General features: G+C 44.9%; 1 protein-coding gene across 3 annotated transcripts; it reads left to right on the plus strand.

Annotated features, from left to right (window-relative positions):
* Positions 1-3,570: 3,570 nt before the first annotated feature.
* On the plus strand, positions 3,571-23,519 carry PPP4R3B (protein phosphatase 4 regulatory subunit 3B). Of its 3 annotated transcripts, none has more exons than XM_054290259.1 (16): positions 3,571-3,947; positions 5,277-5,332; positions 11,053-11,151; positions 11,762-12,382; positions 15,299-15,376; positions 15,544-15,660; positions 16,277-16,393; positions 16,731-16,862; positions 17,278-17,380; positions 17,871-17,912; positions 18,166-18,324; positions 18,923-19,092; positions 19,688-19,827; positions 20,322-20,506; positions 21,009-21,133; positions 21,815-23,519. In XM_054290259.1, the coding sequence occupies exons 1-16, from the start codon at positions 3,806-3,808 to the stop codon at positions 21,908-21,910; spliced, it is 2,382 nt and encodes a 793-aa protein (XP_054146234.1). In that variant the 5' UTR covers positions 3,571-3,805; the 3' UTR covers positions 21,911-23,519. The 3 variants fall into 3 exon arrangements, with proteins under 3 accessions (XP_054146234.1, XP_054146233.1, XP_054146231.1); XM_054290258.1 differs by having other exon boundaries at positions 20,343-20,506; positions 20,931-21,133; XM_054290256.1 differs by having other exon boundaries at positions 3,572-3,947; positions 20,931-21,133.
* Positions 23,520-24,490: the final 971 nt, after the last annotated feature.

Below are 24,490 nucleotides of genomic sequence, written 5' to 3' on the forward strand. Positions count from 1 at the left end.
AACAATTTGTATGCAGGACTAATAAGAAAATCAACTGGCAGGTGGGCTCTGAACCACCTGAAAGAAAAAACAAAGCACTGGGGAGAGAAGTGGGAATGTACAGTTAAAATTACTCCTTTTTTTTATTCTAAGTTAAAGTATTAAAGAAGAACAAAATTACTGGTATGCTGCTCTGTAGTTGTCTCTGTCTTTCATCATGTAAGATTGAAAAATTGAAACAAGTTTGGATAGATTGAAGAAAAGATTGCCAAGGAAATCTTTGCTCCTTTTTGAGGGCTGTGTCTTATTATTTCTTAGTAAGAATTCAGATGTCACTTCTTAGTGTGACACTTGACTGATACGTGATTGTTACATATGAATAGTGCTAATAAAATTATGTAGGTCAGTGTTAAAGTCCCTGAGCAGAAACTCACATGTTGCTGTTTCTGGTAACTCTTCCCAGAAATGGACCTCCAAGGTTTATCTCCATTTATTGTACACTGATTTGTGAGGCTGTGTTGTGGAGCTGCTCTCAGTAAAGCAGCTCCTGGCCTTGTGTGTTTGGTGGATGATGATAAAGGAGCAGAGTGGCTTTCATGTTGCTGTGGCAGAACCTGTACAGTCAGCCTGGCTTGGTGCATCTGGAAGCAGCTTCAGGCCCTGTGGGAAGGGGTGGGGAAGAGCACTTGGGGAAGTGGCTGGGAGGAGCAGAAGGCTGCTCTCTCTTAGCTGAGGAGTGAGCAGCTCCATGGAGCCAAGAGTTGAGCAAGTGCTGCTGCTCTGACCCTTCCTGGAGGGAAGGACATCCCAGGCTGGAGGAGCTCGGCTCAGGTGGGAGCAGCCATGATCAGAAAGCAGGTGGGTGCAGAGTGCTCCAGAGAACAAGCTCAGTCCTTTCACAGCTGGTGCTTTCTTGTGTTTGAAACAGTGATTTATTTCTTCTTTCTTACTGCTCAGCATAATTAGCTTCTGTAATGACCTGTCTTAAATGGAGCCATTGAAAGGAATTGCCTTGGAGAGTGGAGCTGGGCAGGAGCAGCATTGCAGCAGCTCAGCAGGGCCAGAAATGCCTTTATTTGACAGGTCTGAAGTTTTCATGCAGAGTCAGGAGCTGGGGTACCCTCAAATGCCAGCAATAAACATTACAAGTGCTATCATAAAAGTATAAGAGCTGGCCTAATTGTACTTCTGGGGTTACCTGCCAGAGGGAATGATAGTGTCTGTTAATTTCACTCCAAGAAATTTTAAGTGATTTTGGAATGAGTTGCCTGTCTTGCTTGGGAAAACAAAAAAAAGGGGCTCTCTGCTGCTCATGTAATGACACTTCTGAGTTGCTCTGTGTACTGTCTGCCCTAATGAAATCCTTTCTTTGGTGAAGAACAGAATTCTCAACACTGATAACTTGCTGGGGGTAATGGGGAAGGATGAGCTGCTGGCAGGTGCAGCACCACCGTGGAAAACATTGCTTTGCTTTCTGTGTGTCCTAAAGAGCAGAGACTCTGCTGCTTTCCTGGTCTTAGCCTGGTTTAATTCCAGTATGTGACATTTGTTGGGACAAGTATTGTGTGTGTTGTCCAGGCCAAGCCCCCAGAATGGACTCGCTGGTTGTGGGTACCAATGGCAGGGTCGTGTTGGGCTTTCCAACCCCCTGGATGCTGTTTTGGGCAAAGAGAAGCCCCACACCTGAGTGGGTGCAATCCCACTGTGTTCTGGAGTGATATTTTTCCACAGAGGTCATTGAGTTCATGCCTAGAGAGATCATGGATTTACTTCACAGCTGAAGCATGAGAAATAGTTTTTCATGCCAATTCTAATTCACATACTCCTTTCTGTAGCTATTCACTTCTAAGAATTTGCTCCAAAATACTCTGCTGCGGTTTCTTGCTGTTTTATATATCCTGAGAAGTGCTGCATTTAATCATGAGTACAAGTCATGCTTTTATTTTTGTGCATTTGGTTTGAAGAGCCCAAAAGCACGCACAGAAGTCGTGCAGAGGGGAGAGAGAGTTCATGAGCAGCAGATGTCCTGAGGCAGAAATATGCTGTGGCCATTGGGGTTTGTGTTCCTTTTTGTGTGTTTGCTTTTTATTGAGCTTTCTCTAAGGTAGAAATATGCTCAGTTTGTAATACCTTGTGAGGAAAGGCCACTCAAACACAGCAGGGAAGGTTTGTTTGGAACCTGACTGTAAACTGGTTCATGTGACTCTCAGTCCAGGGTTTTGAAACCACTTAACATGGTCTTTTTATAGTTACTGACTCACTGTTATCCATAATGATGCACATGTCCCACGGTGTGCTCCTATACAGCTAAATAGAAGTGTATAGGATAATTCTCAGAGGTGTATCTTGTCTTTTCTTGGTGACTGAATCTTAGAGGCCTGCTACAATGAATATCAGAGCAAAAGCTGAGACCTGAATGTTACTTAGATGTTAAAGTTTTCTAAACCTGCCCAGAGAATGTTTGGAAAAGTTGCAGATAGTTACTTTGAGTGGCATAGTTGGTTGGAAACACTTTCTTTCGCTTCCTCTGGAACCACATTTGAACTTGAGAGCAGAGAAATGCCAGTGGTGTGAATAGGAGCCCTACCGGTGTGACTGCTTTCACCGTGAGGCAAGAGCCAGGAAAGTCTGGCTTTGTCTGGGAACGGGGCACACCCTGGCCTCAGGAGAACTTGTCCTCCCTCCTTCCTTCCCTTCAGAGCCTCAAAAATTGGGTTTGGAGACACAGTCGGGCTTCTCCTCATCCCCAGTTTCCCGCTGTTTCACACAGCTCTATTCCCTGAACATTTTTGAGTCCTTTTTCCCTATTCCTACACAAGCATAGAGAGGTAATTATTTTTTTGTTTGTAGTACAGAGGAAACGTGTATATGGTATTTAGCGTTGAAAACTCAAGATATACAGACTCCATGATGCTTGGCAAGTGGTCTGTCTTAAATTGTATGCTGTGTGTGAGGGTTAATTAAGCACATTTCTCTCTTTTTTGAAGCTTCACCTTCAGTTTAGCTTTCGAGCCTTGTGTGGAGATGTACAAAGCAGGCACAGACGGCGTGCTACAGTATGGCTGCTGCTGTAAGGAGATGCTGTTCACTAACCTTTCTGCCGTTTTGTGATGTAGGGAACACCTTTTCTTCTTAAAAATTGAAACTCTGTTTCAATTGGGTGTGCTGTTTCAATTTTCCCTGGCCGGGGTGTGGAGCTCGCCCGTCGTTGTGTGTGGCGGCGGTGGGTGGCACTTGCTGTGGCGTGAGTGGGGGAGGCGTGCGTTTCCTCAGCTGTGGCTGTGGCACCAGCTTGTAGACAGACTTAAAAAAAAAAAAAAAAAGGAAAAAAGAAAATTACGTTTTTTAGGGGGAACATGTCAGCCCTTAAGACGCCTAAGGCGTTCAAAGGCAGCGATGCGCCCACACCCCGCTGCGGGTGAGGGCAGCCGCCATTTTGTCGCCCCCTCCCCGTTTCCGCCTCGGCGCCGTGAGGGAGCGCGCGCGGGCCCCGCCCCGCGGCCCCGCCCCTGTGGCCGCCGTCCCGTCGGCGGCGCGGCGGCAGCGGGCGGCCGCCGTAGCCCCTGCGAGGGGAGCCCGTGCCCGGGCGGGGAGGAAGAGAAAGGCGGCCCGAGCCGGGTTACAAGATGGCGGCGGCGCTGTAGTAGCTGCTGAGGCGGAGCGGCGCCAGCGAGGCCCGGGCCGGGGCGCGGCGGCGCTGACTCGCCATGGGAAGCGGCGCGCTAAAGGCCCCGCGGTGCCCCTGAGCGGCCCGGCGGCCCCGCTTGCTCCCCGGCGCCCTCGCTCCATCGCCCCCGCGGAGGCGGAGCGGGCCCGGGGCTGCACCATGTCGGACACCCGCCGGCGGGTGAAGGTCTACACGCTCAACGAGGATCGGCAATGGGACGACAGGGGCACCGGGCACGTCTCCTCCAGCTACGTGGAGCGGCTGAAGGGGATGTCGCTGCTGGTGCGCGCCGAGTCGGACGGTGAGAGCGTGGCCGGGGCTGCCCAGGCCGCTTCCCCTCGCCCCACGCCCGGCTCCGGGCCCCGACCGCCGGGGCCGCCCCCCACCATCGCCGGGCTCGGCTGGTGGTGCCTTCCCTTGGGACACCCCAGAGGATTATTGTTGTTATTGTTATTATTTCCACTCTCCGTGCCTTCCCTTATCTTGCGGATCGTGTGAAGTTTCCTTACCACACAAGCCACAGCAGCGTTTGCTACCGTGGTCTTAAGACTTTCCCCCTCCCAGCTGATAGAATTTTGGAATATGCTGAGCTGGAAGGGACCTATCGGGATCATCAAAGTCCGTCTCCTTGCCCTGCACGGAGCTCCCAACAATCCCACCGTGTCCCTGAGAGCGTTATCCAGGCGCTCCTGCAGCTCTGGCAGCCTCGGGACCATTTTCTGGGGAGCCTGGGGAGTGCCCGACCCCCCTTTGGGGGAGAGCCTTTCCCTGATACCCACCCTAAACCTCCCTGACCCAGCTCCACGCTGTTACCCAGCCAGCTGCAGCTCCCCGGCCCGAGCAGAGCTGAAGCCGTGACATGTGAGGACATTTTGTTCTCTTTCACAGCAATATCCTTTGCTTTTCAGGTGCTTTTTTCCTCCCTTCCTTACCGCTGTGAAAAAAAAAAGTTGTTTGTTTGTCGTTCTTTTTCTCCTCAGGAATTCCCTGCTTGTGTTCCAGTCGGATGGCATCCCTTGTGTTTTATTGCACTTTAAAGTCACCTTAAAGGGGCTTTTTTAGAGGGGGGAGGTACGTGCTGCCCACTTTGTCAGCCGACAGGTGCTAATGTGCTAAATAAACCACCTAAGACTGGTATAAATTGCTCCGGAGCTGTTGCCAGGAGACATACACTGCTTGCATACACAAGATGAAGTCCCTGCGTTTATAGTAGCTGGGTGATTCACTTCTGAAGGGCAGCTGAAGGGAGTCAAAGCAAGTGGCCCACGTGGCTGCTCTGGACAAAAACATTTTTATGCTGGGCAGCACATTACCTGCTGGAATTTCTATAGTTGGCCTAAAATTCCACCAAAAAAGCTGGTTCTAGCACTAGATTTCAGGAGAAAAGAGTGCTACAGTGGATTTTGGACTGAAAGGAGAAAAATGTATTTTAATAGGGATATTCCTGTTGAATTTTGTCTTACCTGGCTTATTTTAGGAAATTATATTTAAAGGAGGCGGTTCTTGTGGATTTTCTGTGAGATTTGGATTAAGCTGAGAGTCTGATGGCTGGCACGTGGGCAGTGGTGTGAGATGTGTGGAGATGTTTGTTTTGTTGGATTCAGTAAATCTCTCTTCATACCTTTTTCAGGTTCACTACTGTTAGAATCGAAGATAAATCCAAATACTGCATATCAAAAACAGCAGGCAAGTATGATTGCTAGGCTTTACTTTCTCTGGTTGCTGGTGCTGGGGAATTGTTTTGTGCTTGGAGTAATTGCATTTTTTCAGGAAAAAAGGAAGAGCAGGAGGACATGCAATTATTGATAGAGGTTTTTATAGGTGAAAAAATTTATAGGTGTTTTTTAGAGGTGAAAAAACTGCTTAGAAGCTTGTGGGTGCTGAACACTTTGTATTCTAGAAATTATTATGTGGGTCTTCTAGAAAAATACATTTTGGACTTTAGGCTTTGAAGATAATATGTGCAATTTGGAGAAATAATTAAATCATTACAGGAAGGATAGTTGGAAACATGTATGTGTAACTTTTGTCTCCCATGCTAGGCCATCTGAAATAATTGCAAAATTAGAGAAGCAAAACTTTGACCAACCCTGTTGAAGTGTATTTATTTATTTATTGAGTTCTTTTCCTGGAAATAACATGAAGGGATTTGTCTTTGTGGGACTCCTTTCTTGTTGTTGCTGTTAGTTTTTATTTTTAGCCCTGAAGGCTCCTGTTGTCCTAGGTGAGGCCACAAGCCATGGTGAGAGTTGCCTTTCCTAGGGGTAAACCTCCTGCAAGACAAAGTAAAACAGTTGGGAGCTTGTTAATAGGTTATTTTTGTTTCATCCACTGAAAAAAATCAGCTTACTGGGTCTCTTCTGCTTTTATTGTTTTCCCTTTTTCAGCACGCATTTTTGATGTCTCTGCCTGCATTGTTCTCATGGGTTTTCTGGAGTTTTTTCTCTCTGCTCCTTTGTTCTACAGCAGAGTCTCTGTTCCTTCAGTGGCTGATACTTGTTCTTTATCCTTATGGTATCCAGGAGTGCTTCAGCTCTGTAGAAAACAGTAATTTTGTTCTTCCTAAGTCACAGAGGGACACATCTCTGAGGGTTCTGTTATAGTGACAAGTTACAGTGTGAGAATGTGAGAAGGAGACTTTGTTATCTTGTGGACATGGGTTGGCTCCCTTTGGGTTAGGAGTGAGGTGGAGTTTTGGGCCAGCCTTTCCAGGGGCTGTTTGCTGTCTGTGGCTTCTGCTCTTCACTGCTTAGGGGTTGGTGGCTGGAGGCTTTCCTTGGGGGCCATGCTGAGCGAGGAGCTCTGCAGAAGCCAAGAGTCCTGAACTGCTTCCTGTTTACTGCAGGAAACCTACATAGTAAAACATAAATGCAGATTTTGTTGATGTAAAGTTTTAAAATGCTTCCCTTCACACCCTGTTTCCTGAAACTACAACTGGTTAATTGTAGGCCTTTTTTACTTAAATGGTAGCAGTTTTAAGTGACTTAGGTAACTTTTGTTACCATTTTTCTTGTGGAAAAGGTAGATCATAGTTTAGAAACACTCAAGCTGAGGTTTATTTTGGCTGGCTTTATTTCTGATATTAATGCTTTTATGTCCATGTGGCAGAAAGCTTTTTCTTCACTGTTTGCTCCTTAAGGTTTGTACAACCTCGTGCAGCTTTTAGCTGACCCAGAGCATTGTCCTCGAGCTGATGGCCTTGGGTCTGCGGTGCTGATGGCCTTGGATCTGGGGAAAGCTGCAGGGTGGTGCAGCTGGATGGAAAAGAAGCATGCCCTGCCTACACATCTGTCATGTAAATGACTTGACTGGACTCAGAGGGTGCTCAACTCTTCCTTGTGGTTTGCATAACAGCATCCTGTGAAAAAAGGAAACCAGCACTGATTTTTCGGTGCTGTGCATCAGTCTGTGACTTCCAGTATTGCACTGTTAGTGCCAAGTCGTGCTGGAGCTGTTGACTAACCCCAAACAGGACAGGCCTGTTACCTCCTGCTCCAGTCCTGTTTGTGGTTCCTGGGGAGTTCATTCTGCCCAGGTGTTGGGCACACTGTCATCACAACTTTCCCTTTCTCTAGGGAAATTGGGCTTGGATGGGTCAGACAGGTGCCAAGCTGCTCAGCATACAATGTAAATTATCTCTAGTTGGATGAATGCAGAAACATGAGAGCCTGGAGAGCTTTAGGTCCCCCTGGATTTTGGGGCATAGGCTTTGGGAGTTACCCCTGCTGGACACCCCTGGTTAGCCAGAGGGCAGGCTCAGATGTGTTCTGGAGGCTCTGGCAGGAGTGCTTTTAAAGGTTCCACCACACCCATGTGATGTTTCAGCCTCTGCTTGAGGTTACTGTTCCTTGGCAGAGCTGGCAGGAGAGCGAGTCCATGGCTGAAGAAATGGAGCTGCTGCAGAAATCCTTGCAGGGAGTGCTGCCTTCTGCTGTTAGCTTTGCCTGGGTGTGCTCTGTTTGCAGCTCTGAAATGGAGCTCGTGTGCAGATCCTGGTTTTGCCCAGAGTTGCCATCACTGTGTGACCACAGAACGCTTTGCTCAAGGCAGACTAGGAGTTCCTGGTGGCCAGGATTTATCACATTTGCAGGGGTGCTGTTGAAGCCAGCCCCAGCAGTTGCCAGAGGGTTTCTTCACTCGTGGTTCATCCAGAGGCAGGTTGGATGTGTGACTGAGTCAGTTGAAACATGTCTTCCTGCTGGATTCATTTTATCCCCAGGTGTTCCCCATCTGCCTCCCTGTGCAGCAGCACACTGCTCCTGGCATGGGGATGTGGTGCAGGAACACAGAGGGTGGAGGAGCAGACACTGTGCACACCAGCACTGGAGAAGGGTCTGAACAGCTCTCAGTTTCAGTTTTTGTTCAGAATTAATCTTTTTTGTCTTTATGGTGCTTGAGTGAATTAAGGAACATTGCTATTGCTCATGGATGGAGCAGCATGGCCTCTGAGCAGGTGGGAGTGGTGGAGCCTGGCCTGGAAGGTGTCTGTCTGTCTGTCTGTCTGCTCTTCGTGGGTTGTCTGAGGTCATGCAGGAAGTGTGTGCCAGATGAGTACATCTTATATTGGTTTTGGACAATTATTTTCTGTTGAAACCATCTTTCAGTCTTTCTGAAATATTTTTGGAAAAGCTTATATAACTTCTGCTTTGTGTGGGCAGTACAGATTGTAACAAGTACCATTCAGGAACTGGAGAATTTTCACAAATTTTTGACTGCAGTCCCTGGGTGCCTGGAGTCATTTTAAGTTACTGCACTAATTCTCTTACTTGAATCATCCTGGGCTATGAATAGGGCTGCTGAGTGTGTGTGTCCTTCTTTGTTCAGTGGAGCACCTCTGAGGCTCAGCTTACCTGCAGTGCATTGATTTTGAGTGTCAGGGCATCAGCATTTGCACAGAGTGTTTCAAGGTAAACATTTCAGATTTGGAATTCTGTAGCAGCCTTCAAATTGTACTTAAGAATTATTGTTTTATTGATCTCTGAACAAGAACCAGATCAGGGAGCTGATGAAGCTTTTCAGTGCATGCAGTTGACAATTATTATTTTTCCCTTGAAGCCCAGTTGAGTTGTTGACTCTGAAATGGCACAAGGTAAATACAGAGATCCAGAGGTCCTGAGCTGAAAACCATGTCAGCTCCAAGAGCTTGGACCAGCTGTGAGTGGAGCCTGACAGCAGAGAGGCTCCCTGTTAATATTTCTCTGTAGGAGAAAAGTGCAAGTGTAATATAGGACACTGTAATACAAATAAACAACTCACAACAGTGCTGAAACCACCGTGCATTCAATTCTGTTCTTTCCACAACAGGGAAACTTTGTTTCTCTAAAGAAATGTGTAAAAATTAGTAAGAAAGGAAAAAATTGTCTGTGCAAATTCCATAGTTTTTAGTGTGGCCTGTGATTATTTAGGGAGAAGGAAATGGATCTATTGGTAGGCATTGGTCAATGGTGATGTTATTCTTAACTTTATTTTCAAAGAAAAAAAAAGGCAAAGCCAAAACCCCCAAGATACAACTCCCCATGGGTATTGAGGAATTAGGATTGCTGTAGAAATTAAGAATTAATGCTGTATCAGTGCTGGGGATGTTCATTGATGTTCCAGTGGTAGCTGTGGCAGCTGGGAGTTGTTTGTTGAGACGGATGTGTGTTCTCCAAATAACTGCTGATGGAGAGGGAACCTGCTGTCCCATGCCAGCAGTCCTTCCCTGATGTCAGTCCCCTCACAGCTGGAAGTAGAGGGGTGTTCCCTGACCTGTGTAAGCCCAGATAACTGCATTTACAAAGGTCTGTTTAAAACTTACTGCCCCTGAAGCTTCCTAATATCATCAGGTGTTTCTTTGGGTTTCCTTGCTGAGCTTAAACATGCCACTCTTAATATTTTGTGTTCACTAACCAGCCTTGCTAAGTTGTGTGGTGAATATTGAATGTTGTAAATGTGGGAATTAAATTACCTTATTGACCATTAAGCAAGAGCTTGCTAGTGTTTAAAAAAAAAACACTTCAGTATTTAAAAAACTGGGGTAACTGTGGAAGTCAAACTTGGAATGTTGAACAGTTTTCTGGAGCTCATCAAATATTCTGGATAGTTAGCAGAGAGCTGCTCAGTTTGGATATTTTTGTATGAAGATGAGTTTGCTGTAGGATGGGGAGCTGTTCTCTAGGACAGAGTTCATTCCATGCCAGCAGCTGGTGCAGTGCTGTGGTTGGGTTTAGGGTGACAGTGACACTGACAGCACAGGGATGCTGTAGTTGGTGCTGAGCAGGGCTTCCCTTCAGGCAAGGACTGGTGAGTTCCCCGTGCCCTGGCACTGAGGAGCTGCCCAGGGAGCTGTGAGGGGCCTGGCCAGGACAGCTGAGCTGGCCAGAGGGATGTTCCATACTGGGATAACAGGGATAAACTGGGGGGTGGCCAGGAGGGGCCAATCGCTGCTCAGGTGCTGCTGAGCATCACTTACCTGTCAGGGTTTATTCCTTTCTTCCCCTTCCATTTTTTGCTGTAACTATTATAATGGCTTGTTATATTTTACTTTATTTCATTTTTGAAACAGTTCTTACCTCAAGAACAGAACTTTCACCTTGTCCTGATTCTCCTTCCCATCCCAGTGGTGGGAGAGAGTGAGCAGCTCTGTGGGACTTCCTTGGCAGCTGGGTTAAACCACAACCAGTCTGTATTGTCTTGAATAAATATTCAACTGAATGTTGAAGTACAGCCTTGCATTCCTCACAGGACAGCAGCAAGTGTCCTAATAAAACCTCTTCAAAAACCATTTTAGCCTGTTCAGAAATTCCATCAAAACTTCCAGGTCTGCTGTGCAAGTGCACAAATGGAATTGATGGAGACAATAGTAACAGGGAAGAAAAACCTGGCTCAAATGAAAATTACTGGCAAGATGGTTTTAACTTCAGTAAGAACCTGGGAGATTTGTATTATTCAGGCTGTATGGCTTTTAATTCAGAAAGGAATATTTGAATATTAGCTAGGGCTGCCTTAAACACTTTCTGAGGGGAAAACTGAAATCCTAGGGGATTTGTTTTTATCTTACTGAATATGAAAATACTTAACCTGTTATATTGTAGGTTTTCTTAATCTAGTGTGTGCATTCCCATTTCAAGACTGTTGGCTCAAGAAATGTATCTTGCAGAAAAATGCCATCATAAGTGACTTGGATATGAAAAATAGTATCTTTAATTGTGTTTTGTCTTAGGTAGTGGTCATAAAATAGCAAGAAAGAAAGTTGATGTATGGCAGAATGGGTTAGATAATATTTTAGTGGTTTATGCTTTTTTGACAAGTGTAACTTTAAATGTATTTATTCTGTAGACATTGGCTTTAAAGGAGTAGAGGTTAATATGTACTGCAGACCTGTTTCAGAAACAATTAATTAACTTTCTTGGTTTTATCTCAAACAGGACACCCTGATTGTTTGGTCAGAAGCAGAGAACTATGATTTAGCACTGAGTTTTCAAGAAAAAGCTGGCTGTGATGAAATTTGGGAAAAAATCTGCCAGGTACAGTAAATTGAAACATGCTGTTTTTCCAGGTGTTTTAGTGTCTTCTGTGACTTGATGTATTTGTGCATCCTTTTCAAACCTGCTTGTAAAGCAAGCAGATATTTGTTCTTTTCTGTGCAAGGTCTTAAATTGCCCCTGCTTAGAGCACCAGTTGTTATTCTCGTGATTGAATGTCAGGCCTTGGTAAAATCCCTGTAATGGTGTAATGGTGAGACTCAGGTGGTCGGTGTTCTGGGGCCGTTGGTGTGATTGTGTTTATTAGAAAGGGCTATTATTTTTATTATTATATGATTATATTATATTTATATATATATATATATATATTTATATATTAAAAAATAAAATATATTAGAAAGCCAGAGTATTAGAAAAGTATTAGAAAGCCATGTGTTAGAAAGCCAGAGTTCCAGGCTTTAATTGTCCTTGTCCCAGCTGGCCTCAGGAAGCAGCTCTCACTTGTTGGAGTGCAATGAAACTGCAAATGTGCTGTAAGAACCAGAGAGCTCAGATCCCATTGCAGCTGGGATGTGTTGTTACTTTGGTTCCTGACCTGCTCATTTTGGGAACAGTTGGGATCAGACAGTAACTGTGTGCACTCTTCCCTCAGGTTCAGGGTAAGGATCCTTCAGTGGAAGTCACGCAGGACCTGATAGAGTCAGAAGAGGAGCACATCGAGGAGATGCCTGAAACCAGCCCTCTGATTGACCTTCCTACTTGTGAACTCAACAAACTTGAAGAGATTGCTGACCTAGTTACCTCTGTTCTTTCCTCACCCATCCGCAGGGAAAAGCTGGCCCTGGCCTTGGAGAACGAGGGCTACATTAAAAAACTGCTGCAGCTTTTCCAAGTCTGTGAGAATTTAGAGAACACCGAAGGTTTGCATCATTTGTATGAAATTATTCGAGGGATTTTGTTCCTCAACAAAGCAACTCTGTTTGAGGTGATGTTCTCTGACGAGTGCATCATGGATGTGGTTGGATGCCTGGAGTATGATCCTTCTTTGGCTCAGCCAAAACGGCACAGGGAGTTCTTGACCAAAACAGCAAAATTTAAGGAGGTTATTCCTATTACAGACTCTGAACTCAGGCAAAAAATCCACCAGACTTACAGGGTACAGTATATTCAGGACATCATCCTCCCGACACCATCTGTTTTTGAAGAGAATTTTCTTTCTACCCTCACTTCCTTTATTTTCTTCAACAAAGTTGAGATTGTCAGTATGTTGCAGGTAAGTGGTTCTTGATGTGGTCTGGATGGATTGTTTGTAGATACCTGTAGCTGTAGTTTCAAAATGGATTGCACTTAATCACACACATCATTTGCACAATGTTTTGAATACCTGCCCTGCTCTCTGATACCTTTGATTTTGAAAAGGTACATTTCAGGTGAGTATATTAATATTTTTAATGAGTTGTAAAGCTGAAAATTTTTCTCCTTGATTCCCAAGCAAGATACAATTTTTGGTCAAGTTTGTGTAGGTATTTAGAGAACAGGCAACTTGTATTCTGTATTAGGGACATTGTGCTGGTTTTGTGACAAATTCTGGATCTGTGATTCAAACGAGCATGTTCAGAACCATTCCTGTTGCACTGCTCTTACATCATGGTGTTAATTTCAAATGTTCCTGTTGTCTGAAAGATTAAGTAACTAGTTGTTGGGTTTTTTTCAAACTAATATCCAGAAGTAATAATTAGTAAATAACCAAGCTGTTACTTTATGGAAAACTGTCCTGCACACTTTGTAGGCAGAAGAGGCTCCAAGGTGGGGGACCCTGGAAGGAGCCTCAGTGAAGAGCTGGGTGAATTCATGGCTTTTTGGGGTTTCCACTTGGTGCTGTGTTGTGCAAACTCATGGGTACCCAGGTGGCTTTATTCTGTTTATCTGTGTCCAAAAATGGCCATTTATGTAGGATACATCACATACTCACCCCATACTCTTGTGGAGAGCCTCTGTGAAACACCAAGAGTTGAGGAAAAGAGGAAGGGAGTAAAAATGGTGGAGAGAAAGGGGCACTGGACATCCATAACATCCATATTGAATATGTTAATGAGTTCAGATATGGGTGAAATGTGGTAAAGAGTTCAATAAAGGACTGGAAAATAAAACAGTAATTCCAGAGAATTTCATGAGTATGCTATTTGGCTTCTTTCTGCTATCTTTGTGGATCAATAGCAGAAAGAAACAAAAAATTAAATCCCTCTTGCAAAATTATTAGCTTTGTGTTAAATAAAGATTTTCCTTTAAATTCTATTGCATATATTTTCAAAAACTAAAAATAAATTCAGTATTATGCTCCTGACACCACAGTCCTGTTTGCATTTAGAGATTTTTAAGTATAGAGTTATTTTTTTCATTGGGGCTCTACAGTACTGAATATTTAATTGTGCAGTAACAGAGAACTCAGATTTGCTGTTACCTTGAGTACTCCTTGCAGAAGGTTGTGAAATTCTCTGACAGTTCCTTGCTGGTTCTGCCATCATAGATGGAGTATGTGCACCCAGGTTTGCCTGCTGATTCTGTAACCTGTAAATGAGATGTGTGGTGATTCACAGATAATGCTGACCCTTGAGAGTTACAGGTTGAGAAGAAGCACACATGGAAAAGATGTTACAGCACACTTGAGGAAAATTCCCACTTGAGCTCGTGGGGACCTGAGGTCCAGGAGTGCTTTCACAGGCCTGTGGTGCAAATCAGCTTGTTGGGCACAAGAACTCAAAGCTCCTTTGGGTTTGGGGAACACATGGGACATCCTGTTACCCTAAATACACTGGCACAGCTCCCTGGAGGAGGCAGTTTAGAGGAGCAGCAGCAGATTGGGTTTGCCAGGCAGCAAAGCTCCTTTGTACGTGCCACAGAGCACCAGAGCCCAGTGCTGCTGCTGGGGCAGCCATGTGGGAAAGGAACCTCCTTCCTTTTCCTTCCTTTTCCTTCCTTTTCCTTCCTTTTCCTTCCTTTTCCTTCCTTTTCCTTCCTTTTCCTTCCTTTTCCTTCCTTTTTGTTTCCTTCCTCCCTCCCCTGCTGCAGGACACAGCAGCCCTAGACAGGCAGGAGATGTTTCTGTGCTCAGCTGTCCTGCAGTAGGGATTTCCTACTCTATCTGCTGTTGATTGTAGTGTGCTTTGGGGTTTTTTTTGTACCAGGCTTAATTAAGCTGTTTAAGCCAGCAAAGCTTAAAATAAACTACTAAATCTGTGTATGTTGCACTCCCTGTGATGTTGATTCCAGGTATCATTTGTTTGTAAAGCACTTCTATCCCCACATCTGAAAATTGTCAGGAAAAGGGTTTTTTTGCCAGTTTTTGGTTGGCATTGCTGTAACTGTAAAAATTCTGTATTGTTACTGTAATAAAGCAGACAGATTTTAGTGACAGCACACAGCAAAATAGAGAGGTAAGCACACTCTGTGGTATGCAATGTAAAGTTCATGTATATGTTTTGGAATGCTGCTGTTCTGTTAATTTTTGTTCAATGCACGAGTTTGGGTTGAATTGGTACAGTGATACAAAGTTTTGTAAAGCTGTAGCATGTTACTGTTTGCTGTCAGATTTATATTGTCTTTAAAAGGTAACAGAAACATTTGAATTTGAGAGAACTCCAACACTATTTTCAATGTGAAAGGACAGAAAGTGCCTGAACCCTTGAGAGATGCTGATGTTCACCCTGGGTTTTGGGTACCTCTTGATCTTATGGGGTAACTGAAATGCTTTGCAAGAAGTGAGGTGTTCCTGTATATGCTGAAATATTTCTTGGTAACAGAGGATGTGAATGTGAAAACCCAGTAATAGTCCATAAAATTTCCCAGCTTGGCAAAGCAGAGCATGTGGGAGAGGTTGTTTTATTGTCAGTAAGGTACTGGGGACATGGCTGCAAAGCTGTCCCTTGGCTGTCCCTTTGTAGTTGCAGTTTTAGGGACCATCACTGAGCTCAGCTTCACCTGGCTCTGCTCTCCTGGAGCTGCTGCTGCTGCTCAGAGGGAATGCTGAAACAGTGCCCTGGGAGAGATCCCACTGGATGTGCGCTCTGGCATTTGTCACTTTGGGATAAATTGGATGGAGAGCTGGACTTTCTGCAGAGTTGACTCCTGTAGGGGTGGAACTTCTTTTCCAGAGGCTCTGTGTAAGGTGTGTCCCTTTTGTGTTACACAGGAAGACGAGAAGTTTTTATCAGAAGTTTTTGCACAATTGACAGACGAAGCTACAGACGATGACAAACGGTGTGAACTGGTGAGTGCCAGCCCCTGTGCTGCCTCCAGGGCTCTGGGTCAGAGGGAAACTCTCCTGCAGTCCCTGAGGGATTTCTGTACACAAACTCTGCCCCAAAATGTGACTGTTTGGTCCTTTCAGAGAGTTTTCTGACCCAAATGCTCTAATTCCCTTTCCCTGTGTGACAGGTGAACTTCTTCAAGGAATTCTGCGCCTTTTCTCAGACGTTACAACCTCAGAACAGAGATGCGTTTTTCAAAACTTTGGCAAAGTTGGGAATTCTTCCAGCTCTTGAAATTGTAATGGTGAGTGAAACTTCAAGCTGATTTTAAGCAAGTAGAAGAGCTGCAGCCACTGAGGCAGTTTTGGCTCTGCTGAGCCCCTCTGTGTCAGTTTTGTTCTCTTGGGAGTGGGAGTTGATTGGAGCATTCCCAGTGCAGAGGCTGCCCCAGCTCTGAGGTGCCTGACCTGGCTGCTCTGGGTATTTTCACTCTGTGATCAGCACAGTCCCTGGGACAAGGGGGTGTAAAAACTGGCAGAGGCTTTTTGTGCAGCTGGATTGTTGTTGTGGTTGTTGCTGGCCCAGGGCCCAAGAAGTATTTTTAGATAATCTTGAACTGTTGGCTGGTTCCTCCCAAAAGATCCCGTAATCCTGTCGTTAGCAGATTAATCTGTCCTAATCAGCAGTGGGAAAACAGAATTTCTTTCACTCCTGTGTTTGGAGCAGCTCTTGCTGCCTGAACATTGCAATTCATTTTGCTGGTTTATTGTTGTTTTTCTGTAACCCTATTACTGTGCTTCTCATAGAAACTCTGGTAATGAGATGTTCCCAAAACTTAAAACTACCTATTACTTTCAGCTTTACTTGATAATAAATACCAGCTTAATTTTTTCTTGCTAATCAATTTCTCTCTCTATTAGGGAATGGATGATCTGCAAGTTAGATCTGCTGCTACAGATATATTTTCTTATCTAGTAGAATTTAGCCCATCCATGGTCCGAGAATTTGTGATGCAAGAGGCCCAGCAGAGTGATGATGTAAGTCCCAGTGGTTTGCAGTTCGTTGAGTCTTTGGGCAAGGAGGAAACAAATAAAACAGCAAAACAAACCTCTAGAAGTACAGGAAAAAGTAGGTTTAATATACAAACATCTCTGAGCATGTTGCTGTTGTATGAGTTTACAGTTTTGGAACTCTGGCTAACAAGAGTTGTAAGTGTGGAGGGTTGTGCTTGCCAGAATTTCTGTATCCAAATGCAACTCTCAATTCTTCAGTTTAATTTAAAATTGTCTTCAAAAAATTACAGAGACTATGGAAATGACTTTCCACTCTTGAAACTGTGTCTAACTTGGGTGGTGTGTTTGGGATTTTCTGCAGGACATCCTCCTCATCAACGTGGTGATTGAGCAGATGATCTGCGACACAGACCCGGAGCTGGGGGGAGCTGTGCAGTTAATGGGGCTGCTGAGAACTCTGATTGACCCAGAGAACATGCTGGCCACAGCCAATGTAAGGAGGTGTGGGGGTACAGACACTGCACTGTCTCAGCAGAGCTGAAAACCTGACATTCTCTGTGTTTGCCCTGAGACTGAATTCAAACAAGACTAAAATAAGCTTTATGCTTCCATTTGGGGCCATTGTGCAGGTGTTTATTAACAAAAGTTTTGTCAAGCTTTTTGAGTTGATGTTTTTTCAGTAGATATTTGCATGGTGGAGATCTTTTGGTGATGGTGAGCTTGGTTAGTTCCCCCAAAATGCAAAAACTGATCTTCCTTGAGCACAGTCCTGCAGGCCCAACAAATACACAGGCAGACCTGAAGGAGCCACTAGAATTCTGTATGGGCTGTTTCCTGTGTTACTGTTATTTCTTATTTAAAAGCCTGTGTATAAATCCCAGTGTTTAATAGAGTTATTTTTGTTTTAGAAAACAGAAAAGAGTGAATTTCTCAATTTCTTCTACAACCATTGTATGCACGTTCTCACTGCTCCACTTCTGGCCAATACATCAGAGGATAAATGTGAAAAAGGTACTGAATATTTCCATTTTCTTTTTCTTCCTTTCAGGCCTGTAGTGTTTGGCAGTGACTGACAGTGCTGGTCACTCCTGCACTTCCTTGATGTTAATCATGCTAATACACCATTGTTAATTGCATTTAAAAAATACTTCCTGTAAAGCAGAGATTGTCTGTAATTAAAATGCAGTGTCTGTAAATTAGACTGCACTCATTTTAATGCAGTATTTGAAAAATTTAGGATTGGTGCTTTTATTCTATATCATATTCCTAAGGTTTAGGTTATGCATTTTCACCTAGATGGATTTAAAACTAAGATAAATTAAATACAGGAATCTCACCTGGCTGCATTCTTGCTGTGTGTTTGTCCCTGTATCTCACAAATGTTTGATCTGATGAAAAATCTGACCACTTGGTAGACTTGATTGTTTCTCCTCATCTTTTACATCTTGACAGTGCTTTGAAAACCTTTTTCTGATTTTTGTTTTTGTTTTCTCTTTATCAGATGCAGTAGTTGGATCCACTAAGAGTAATACAATTTGTCCTGGTAAGTCTGAATTGACTTTAAGTTTTGAAACTTGCCTTGTGTGCTGTGTATGGTACTCTATTAGAAAAAAAAAGTTAGGCATGCCCATATTTTATTTCTTTTAATACTTTTTACTGGAGAAAAAAAGTAAGTTTGATTCACTTGAAATAACTGGCAGCTGAAGGAACATTTTCATCTGTTTTTAAGTTAGTGGGATTTTCTTTTCCTAGACAACCTTGCTACTGAAAGTTGAAATTGTTTATTTTTCTCACAGATAATTACCAAACAGCACAACTACTTGCCTTAATTTTGGAGCTGCTTACTTTCTGTGTGGAACACCACACATATCACATCAAGAATTACATTATGAACAAAGATTTGCTAAGAAGAGTGCTGGTATTGATGAATTCAAAACACACCTTTCTGGCCTTGTGTGAGTATGGAGCTGTTGTGATTTCCTTCCTCCAGGCATGGTGGGGCTGTGTGGAAGGTGTTCAGTGTACACTTGGGATTTGTGTTAACGGGTGTGGGTGAGATTGCAATGCTCTGGGTTTGGGGGCCTGTGGGGTGTTCTCAGGGGTCCCAGGATCAGCGAAGAGATGAGAATCCTGACTCCATATTTCAGAAGGCTGATTTATTATTTTATTATATATATTATATTAAAAGTAAATGATATATTAAAACTATACTAAAAGAAAGGATTTCATCAGAAGGCTTGCAGGGAATAGAAAGGAATGGAATGATAATAGAATCTTGTGACTGTCTGAGACAGCTGGACTGTGATTGGCCATTAATTAAAAACAACCACATGAGGCCAAAGATGCACCTGTTGCATTCCACAGCAGCAGATAACCAGTGTTTACATTTTGTTCCTGAGGCCTCTTAGCTTCTCAGGAGAAAAAATCCTAAGGAAAGGATTTTTCATAAAATGTGTCCATGACTGGGGCCCATCTTCCTCTGGGTGACATGAGGGGTTTCAGTTCTTTCCACAAGGCATGTGGTTGTTAACTCCTTGAATTCTCTTCCCCCAGGTGCTCTTCGCTTTATGAGGAGGATAATTGGGCTGAAGGATGAATTCTACAACCGTTACATCACCAAGGGAAACCTCTTTGAGCCCGTGATCAACGCCCTGCTGGACAACGGCACGCGCTACAACCTGCTCAACTCTGCTGTCATCGAGCTCTTCGAGTTCATCCGCGTGGTGAGGGCAGCTGCAGCCCCCACAGGGGCACCCTTGGGAAACCAGGACTTGCAGCAGCTCCTGAGCCACTGCTGCCAGTGCCTTCATGGGTGGGAGGCTTTGCTGGGAATCTTCGTGGTCTGTGAAAGTGAAGGGTGGTTTTTAGTTGTAGGATATGGTAGCTGCTGTCTTTTCCAGCAAGAAGAACATTAGGAATTGTAGGGTTTGCCTGATAGGGTAAGAGACTGACTAAAAGGTTCCTGGTGCCACATGAGCTGCTGTAGGTGCTGAGGACTGGAGAGAGCCGGAGCCTGTGGGGAGGACAGGGCACAGCTCTCCTACATAAAAGATCTTTGTTTAACTGAAATGTCACAATTACAGTTGGGACACTGCTGGCTCCATTGTCTGTTTCTATGGGAAACCTTATAATTATTTCTCAATCTCATCTCTTTTATTAAGGATAAATCTGATTTCATGCTTCACATTTGTGTAATGTTGTACAATAATGCTTTGGCTCTGGGCAAGAAATCAGTTACTTTCCAAAGTAAACTCAAAAGCTTTCTGAACTTCTGCTTGTGCCCATTTGAGGCTGAAATGCTGTTTTGTTCTTCTGCAGGAAGATATTAAGTCCCTTATTGCACATATAGTTGAAAACTTCTATAATGCACTTGAATCTATTGAGTATGTTCAGACCTTCAAGGGACTGAAGACAAAGTACGAGCAGGAAAAGGACCGACAAAGCCAGAAGCTGAACAGGTAGGCCCCAGTTTCTGTGTCCTGAGCCTGGCAGGGGCTGCTGCTCTGCTCTGCTCCTTGCTTTTCTCTTTCCCAGAGGGCAGCAGGAGGCTGGGACTGGGGTTGGGGTTCATTCTTGGTGAAAACTTCTTGGACTAGAGGAAAGCCCCATCTGCCTTTTCTTGTGGCCAAGTGTAGCAGAGCTGATGTTGGTCAGTGGAATGAATGTTATGGTCAGAAAACTCTAGAGTATTGGAATAATTAACACTAGAGAGTTTCTAGAGAAGAGAGAGGACTCTCTAAGAGAAGAGCACGATGTTGCTTTGTCACTCTTAATTTGGGATTCAATCAGGCTCATCATCAGCTGGGGTGTTGGTGAGTCTTGGGGTGAGGGCAGAACCAGGGCTGGAGCTGCATTGCCCTCTGAAATGCACTGAGTTCCCTCTAAAGCTCTGGAGGCATTTCTGATCCCTGAAGCAGCAGCCAAGCTGGGATCCTGTGTGTGTCTCTTACAGTGTCCCATCCATATTGCGTAGCAATAGATTCCGCAGGGATGCCAGAGCCTTGGAGGAGGATGAAGAAATGTGGTTCAATGAAGATGAAGAGGAAGAAGGCGAAGCTGTTGTACCTCCAGTTGAGAAGTCAAAACAGGAGGATGATTTTCCAGATAGCTATGAGAAATTTATGGAAACTAAAAAAGGTATTTACTGTGTTTGAGCTTGTTGGCACTGGAAGTGCTCCATGGCTGTATCACCCACACTCACCCGTGGTTGTGCTCTGTACCTCGAGCAGCAGCACAGGGTGTTCCATGTAATTGAGTCTTGACATCCCAATGTGTCTTCACAAGCCAGTTTAGGATTAAATAAGGAGTTTAAATGGTATCCAAAAGCAGGACTCTGAATGTGCCTGTGTGCTCCAGGTGAGCCATGTCCCCGTGCCCTCAGCATCCAGGCCCTGCTCAGTTTGCTGCTGGTGGGCTCAGGATGGGCTTGGTGGGGAACTGAGAATTGCAGCAGAATTGGAACCAAAATCCCTGCTGGCTGTCTCCTGCGATTGCACTGTGATGTGGATTGTACTCCTTGGTGTGCAGCTGATACCTAAGTGTGACAATGTTTGTCCCTCAGCTAAGGAGAGTGAAGACAAAGAGAATCTTCCAAAAAGGACTTCAGCTGGGGGATTCAAATTCACTTTTTCCCACTCAGCCAGCGCAGCCAACGGTGCGAACGGTGCAAACAGCAAATCCGTGGCAGCTCAGACATCACCAGCCAGCTCCAACGGCTCCTCCTCCAAGAGCACGGCCCTGAGCCCGGCAGTGCCAGCCCCCAAGGTGGGAGAACTCTGTGGGGAACAGCAGCACCTCCCTGGGGGGATAAACTCACCCTGAGCCCTGCAGTGAATCCCTCACTGCTCCAGGGAGGCTCAGTGGGGCTGGACTCTGTTGGTGCAGTCTCATCCCACATCCTCTGCATCGTTTCACTGTTTCTGCTTTTTGTTCCTGCTCACTTGCTGCTCTGGGTATCTGATGCACACAGGAAATTGGGGTTTTTGGGAGCTCTGTTAGTGCCTCTGTTAGTGGCTGGGGAATTGCCCAGTGCTTTAGAGGGGGCAAATGCAGTGAGTGAGCCCTGGGTGGTGCCTGACTGAGCTGGGCATTATTGGAATCCTCAGCCATGGAGCTCCTGAGCACTGCAGGACAGTGCAGCAGGGAGTGATTGCCCACCCTAAGGCTGAGCACCAAAGGGATGTCAGCCTGCACGTGGGAGTTTGTGTCTGTCCCACTGGGCTGGAAGTGGTCTTTAAACAATCCCCAATCCAGACCCAGAGCAGTGAGGAAGCTCCAGTACATTTTGCAGTTTGAGGTTCAAACCCATTTTCCAGACAAATGGGACTTAGAATGCCAAAGGCTGGAGTGCCCTAGATGGGTTGGCTGGAGGTTTGTTCAAAATTTGCACCTTTCTAGGTATTTCTTCAATATAAAAACTTCCTTTTTCCTTTTTCTAATTGGCAGGGAAGTCTAGTTGGGCTAGTGGATTATCCTGATGATGAAGATGATGATGAAGAGGAGGAGACATCTCCAAGGAAAAGACCTCGTCTGGGTTCATAAAAGAAACCAAAACTTTGGAATAAGAACTTTTATTATGGGGTTTCAAATGCTGCAACTGTTTTAAGAGCTAAAAAGAATCTGAATCAGAAAGCTTTCTCCCATGAGTAAATAAGATAATACAAGGAGTAGCAAAAGAAACTCGGTGTATCAGCTAGAAAGGGTTAGTTCTGTAAACACAAATCTTCCAAGGAACTTAATGTCTTTCTAGAAAGTAAGGAGTCTGCCATTCAGGCTGTCAAAAAAACGAAAAATTAAAAAAAAAGGTGGGTTAGTATTCTCAGAACCTGGATGATGGCTTCTCAGCAAGGAAAGTCTCAGGTGTCGGGAGGGAAAGGGGGAGGGAAAGGTATGGTAACACTTTTTTAAAAATATTGCAGGGTTTCCCCATTGTTTAACAGAACTAGGAAAAAAAAATTCAAGCTTAAATTTTGAACCCAGTAATCTTAATTTTGTAATGGTGCTGTCAGTTGTGTTCTTTTAGCAATGCCTCTTTTAAAAAAAATTTTAAGGGAAAACTAACTCTGTTTGCATAAGAACAATCCATATTTTGGGACCATTTATTACCAACTAAACTGCATTTCTCATGATTGGAAAGAGGGACGCTGCAGTTATAGTGCATGTTGAGTTGTTTAAAACAGTTCAAATAAGTTTTAATTTGTATTTTCCAAGAGGAGAGAATGGAAGCTGGATTCAAAATGGAAGGTTTTGCTTGTTTTGTCAGTGAGACGTCCAGAAATATCCATGGCAAGGAGCAGAGGCTTCCCAAGGCTCTGCAGGAGCTGCTTGTGTGATGGTGGGGCTGCACCCTGCACATCCCTCAGCTTGGGCAGGGCCTGAATTCCAACGTGCTCCACGTGTCCCAAGGGCTGCTCCTCTTGGAGCAGCTCTTCCTCTGTTTGGGAGCTGCATGCTTGAGGTGGGAATAACAAACACTCCCAGGTTTTTCACAGTGATGGACTGAGCAGCATTTAACACCAAAGCAGTTTGGACCAAGACAGGATTATTGCCAGGAGAACACCTCGAGGGCTTGGAGATGGAATCCACAAGCAGCACCTGAACCTGGGGTGGTACAAAAGCTGCTTTTTTAAAACACAAAAGCACATTCCACATAGGTGAGTGAACTGTGACAGGAGTAGGGGAGTTCCTGGCAAGGTGACAGAGGCAAACAGTCCAGGTTTTATTTTCAAGAGCAGCACATGAACTGTAAATATTTTAATGTTAGTTTGCCCATATGTGATCTGAGATCATGACTGAGTGAGAGGAGATTTCCCAGCGACTGTGTCAGAGATGTTCAAGATGGAACCAGCTGCAATCCACCACATAGATCACTTGTAATACGTGTTATGGGTCCATTTCTCCTGGAATAGTTTAAACTGAAGCAGTTTCTCTGTTTTGGAGATTTTTGTAGTTAGCTTTAATTTTAGCTCTTGTTTGGAAAAGATGGGCTGTCTGTGTAGATATGAAGTATAGTTTTTTCCATAAAACAGAAGTTTATTTTGTATTAAAGATACCACTGTACTTGTTTTACACCATTTGTATACATGTGGTGATATTAATGCTGAACTGTAAAATTCAGGAATTAAAATGTGACCCTGTAATTCCATAATAATTGCTTTTGTTTGGTTTGTTACACATGGTAAGTGAACTCAAACTTGGAAATGTGGCTGTTGTAGGATATTGTTTAAGGTTTCAGCAGTAACTCCATACCACTGGATGGAATCCCAGAGGGAATGGGTGAGCTCTTCCCAAGGTGTGAGCAAGACACAGGTGCTCTGATGGACCTGGGGACAGTGGTGGTGTCCCCAGAGAGCTCCAGGACCCTGAGGGAGCAGCCATCAGCTCCAGAGCCAAGGAAGTGTTTGCTGGTAAAGAGAAGCTGCAGCACCATCCTCGTGTGCTCCCTCTGAGCTGCTTTGCTTCCCAGTGCGTTCTGTCTCCAGCAGTAAAGAAGATTCCCAGGCCATGAGAGCAGCAGGCACCTGGGATGTGCCTTCACTCACCTGAGGAGCAGAAGAGGCATCACCTGGAGCGTGGACCCTGTTCCTGACTCTCTTCAGAGCCTCCCAAGCCGAGTTCTCCCCAGGGCTCCCCAGGAGTGTCGGTCCTTGCTCTGCTCCTCACGGCGCCGGCGCTGCTGCAGCGCAGCAGGAGATTTAACAACACTCACACAAACAGGAGCTGGCCTCACAGCAGAACCAAGAATGGCATGGATTTTTACAGTTCCTAGGAAAGGACTGGCTGAAGTGGCAGCAGCTCTCCTGTTAAACACCAGCCTGCTCTCCCAGGAGAAGGTGAGACCCAGCTCTCTCTGCCTCTTCCCTGGGGCTGTCACCCCTCGGTGCTGGCTCCATCTGCCCTCGTGGGCACCACGTTTGTTCTCCTCTCTGGGCCCTTCCACTGCCCCTTCTGGGGAAAGAACAGAACATCTGCCAACCTGTACCAGTTCTAAATGCTGTTTTAATAAAAACTCCATGAAACTGGAAGGGGTGGGTTTGTCTCTTTGCTGTGAGTAGCTGTGGCCTGTCATGGCCAAGGGCGACCTCTCAATGAGGCCCTGCCCTGGGCACAGGGTGACCTCTC

The sequence above is a fragment of the Melozone crissalis genome, unplaced genomic scaffold, assembly GCF_028551555.1.
Source record: "Melozone crissalis strain CALT ecotype California unplaced genomic scaffold, PUWL_Pcris_2 ptg000081l_1, whole genome shotgun sequence".
Lineage (NCBI taxonomy): Eukaryota > Metazoa > Chordata > Aves > Passeriformes > Passerellidae > Melozone > Melozone crissalis.

Bases quoted from the DNA above. Each gene is read 5' to 3' on its own strand.
- PPP4R3B (XM_054290256.1), top strand. From the start codon at position 3,806: ATGTCGGACACCCGCCGGCGGGTGAAGGTCTACACGCTCAACGAGGAT. The intron at 15,661-16,276 runs GTGAGTGAAACT...TCTCTCTATTAG, and splicing joins CAGCTCTTGAAATTGTAATG to GGAATGGATGATCTGCAAGT. The intron at 16,394-16,730 runs GTAAGTCCCAGT...GATTTTCTGCAG, and splicing joins AGGCCCAGCAGAGTGATGAT to GACATCCTCCTCATCAACGT.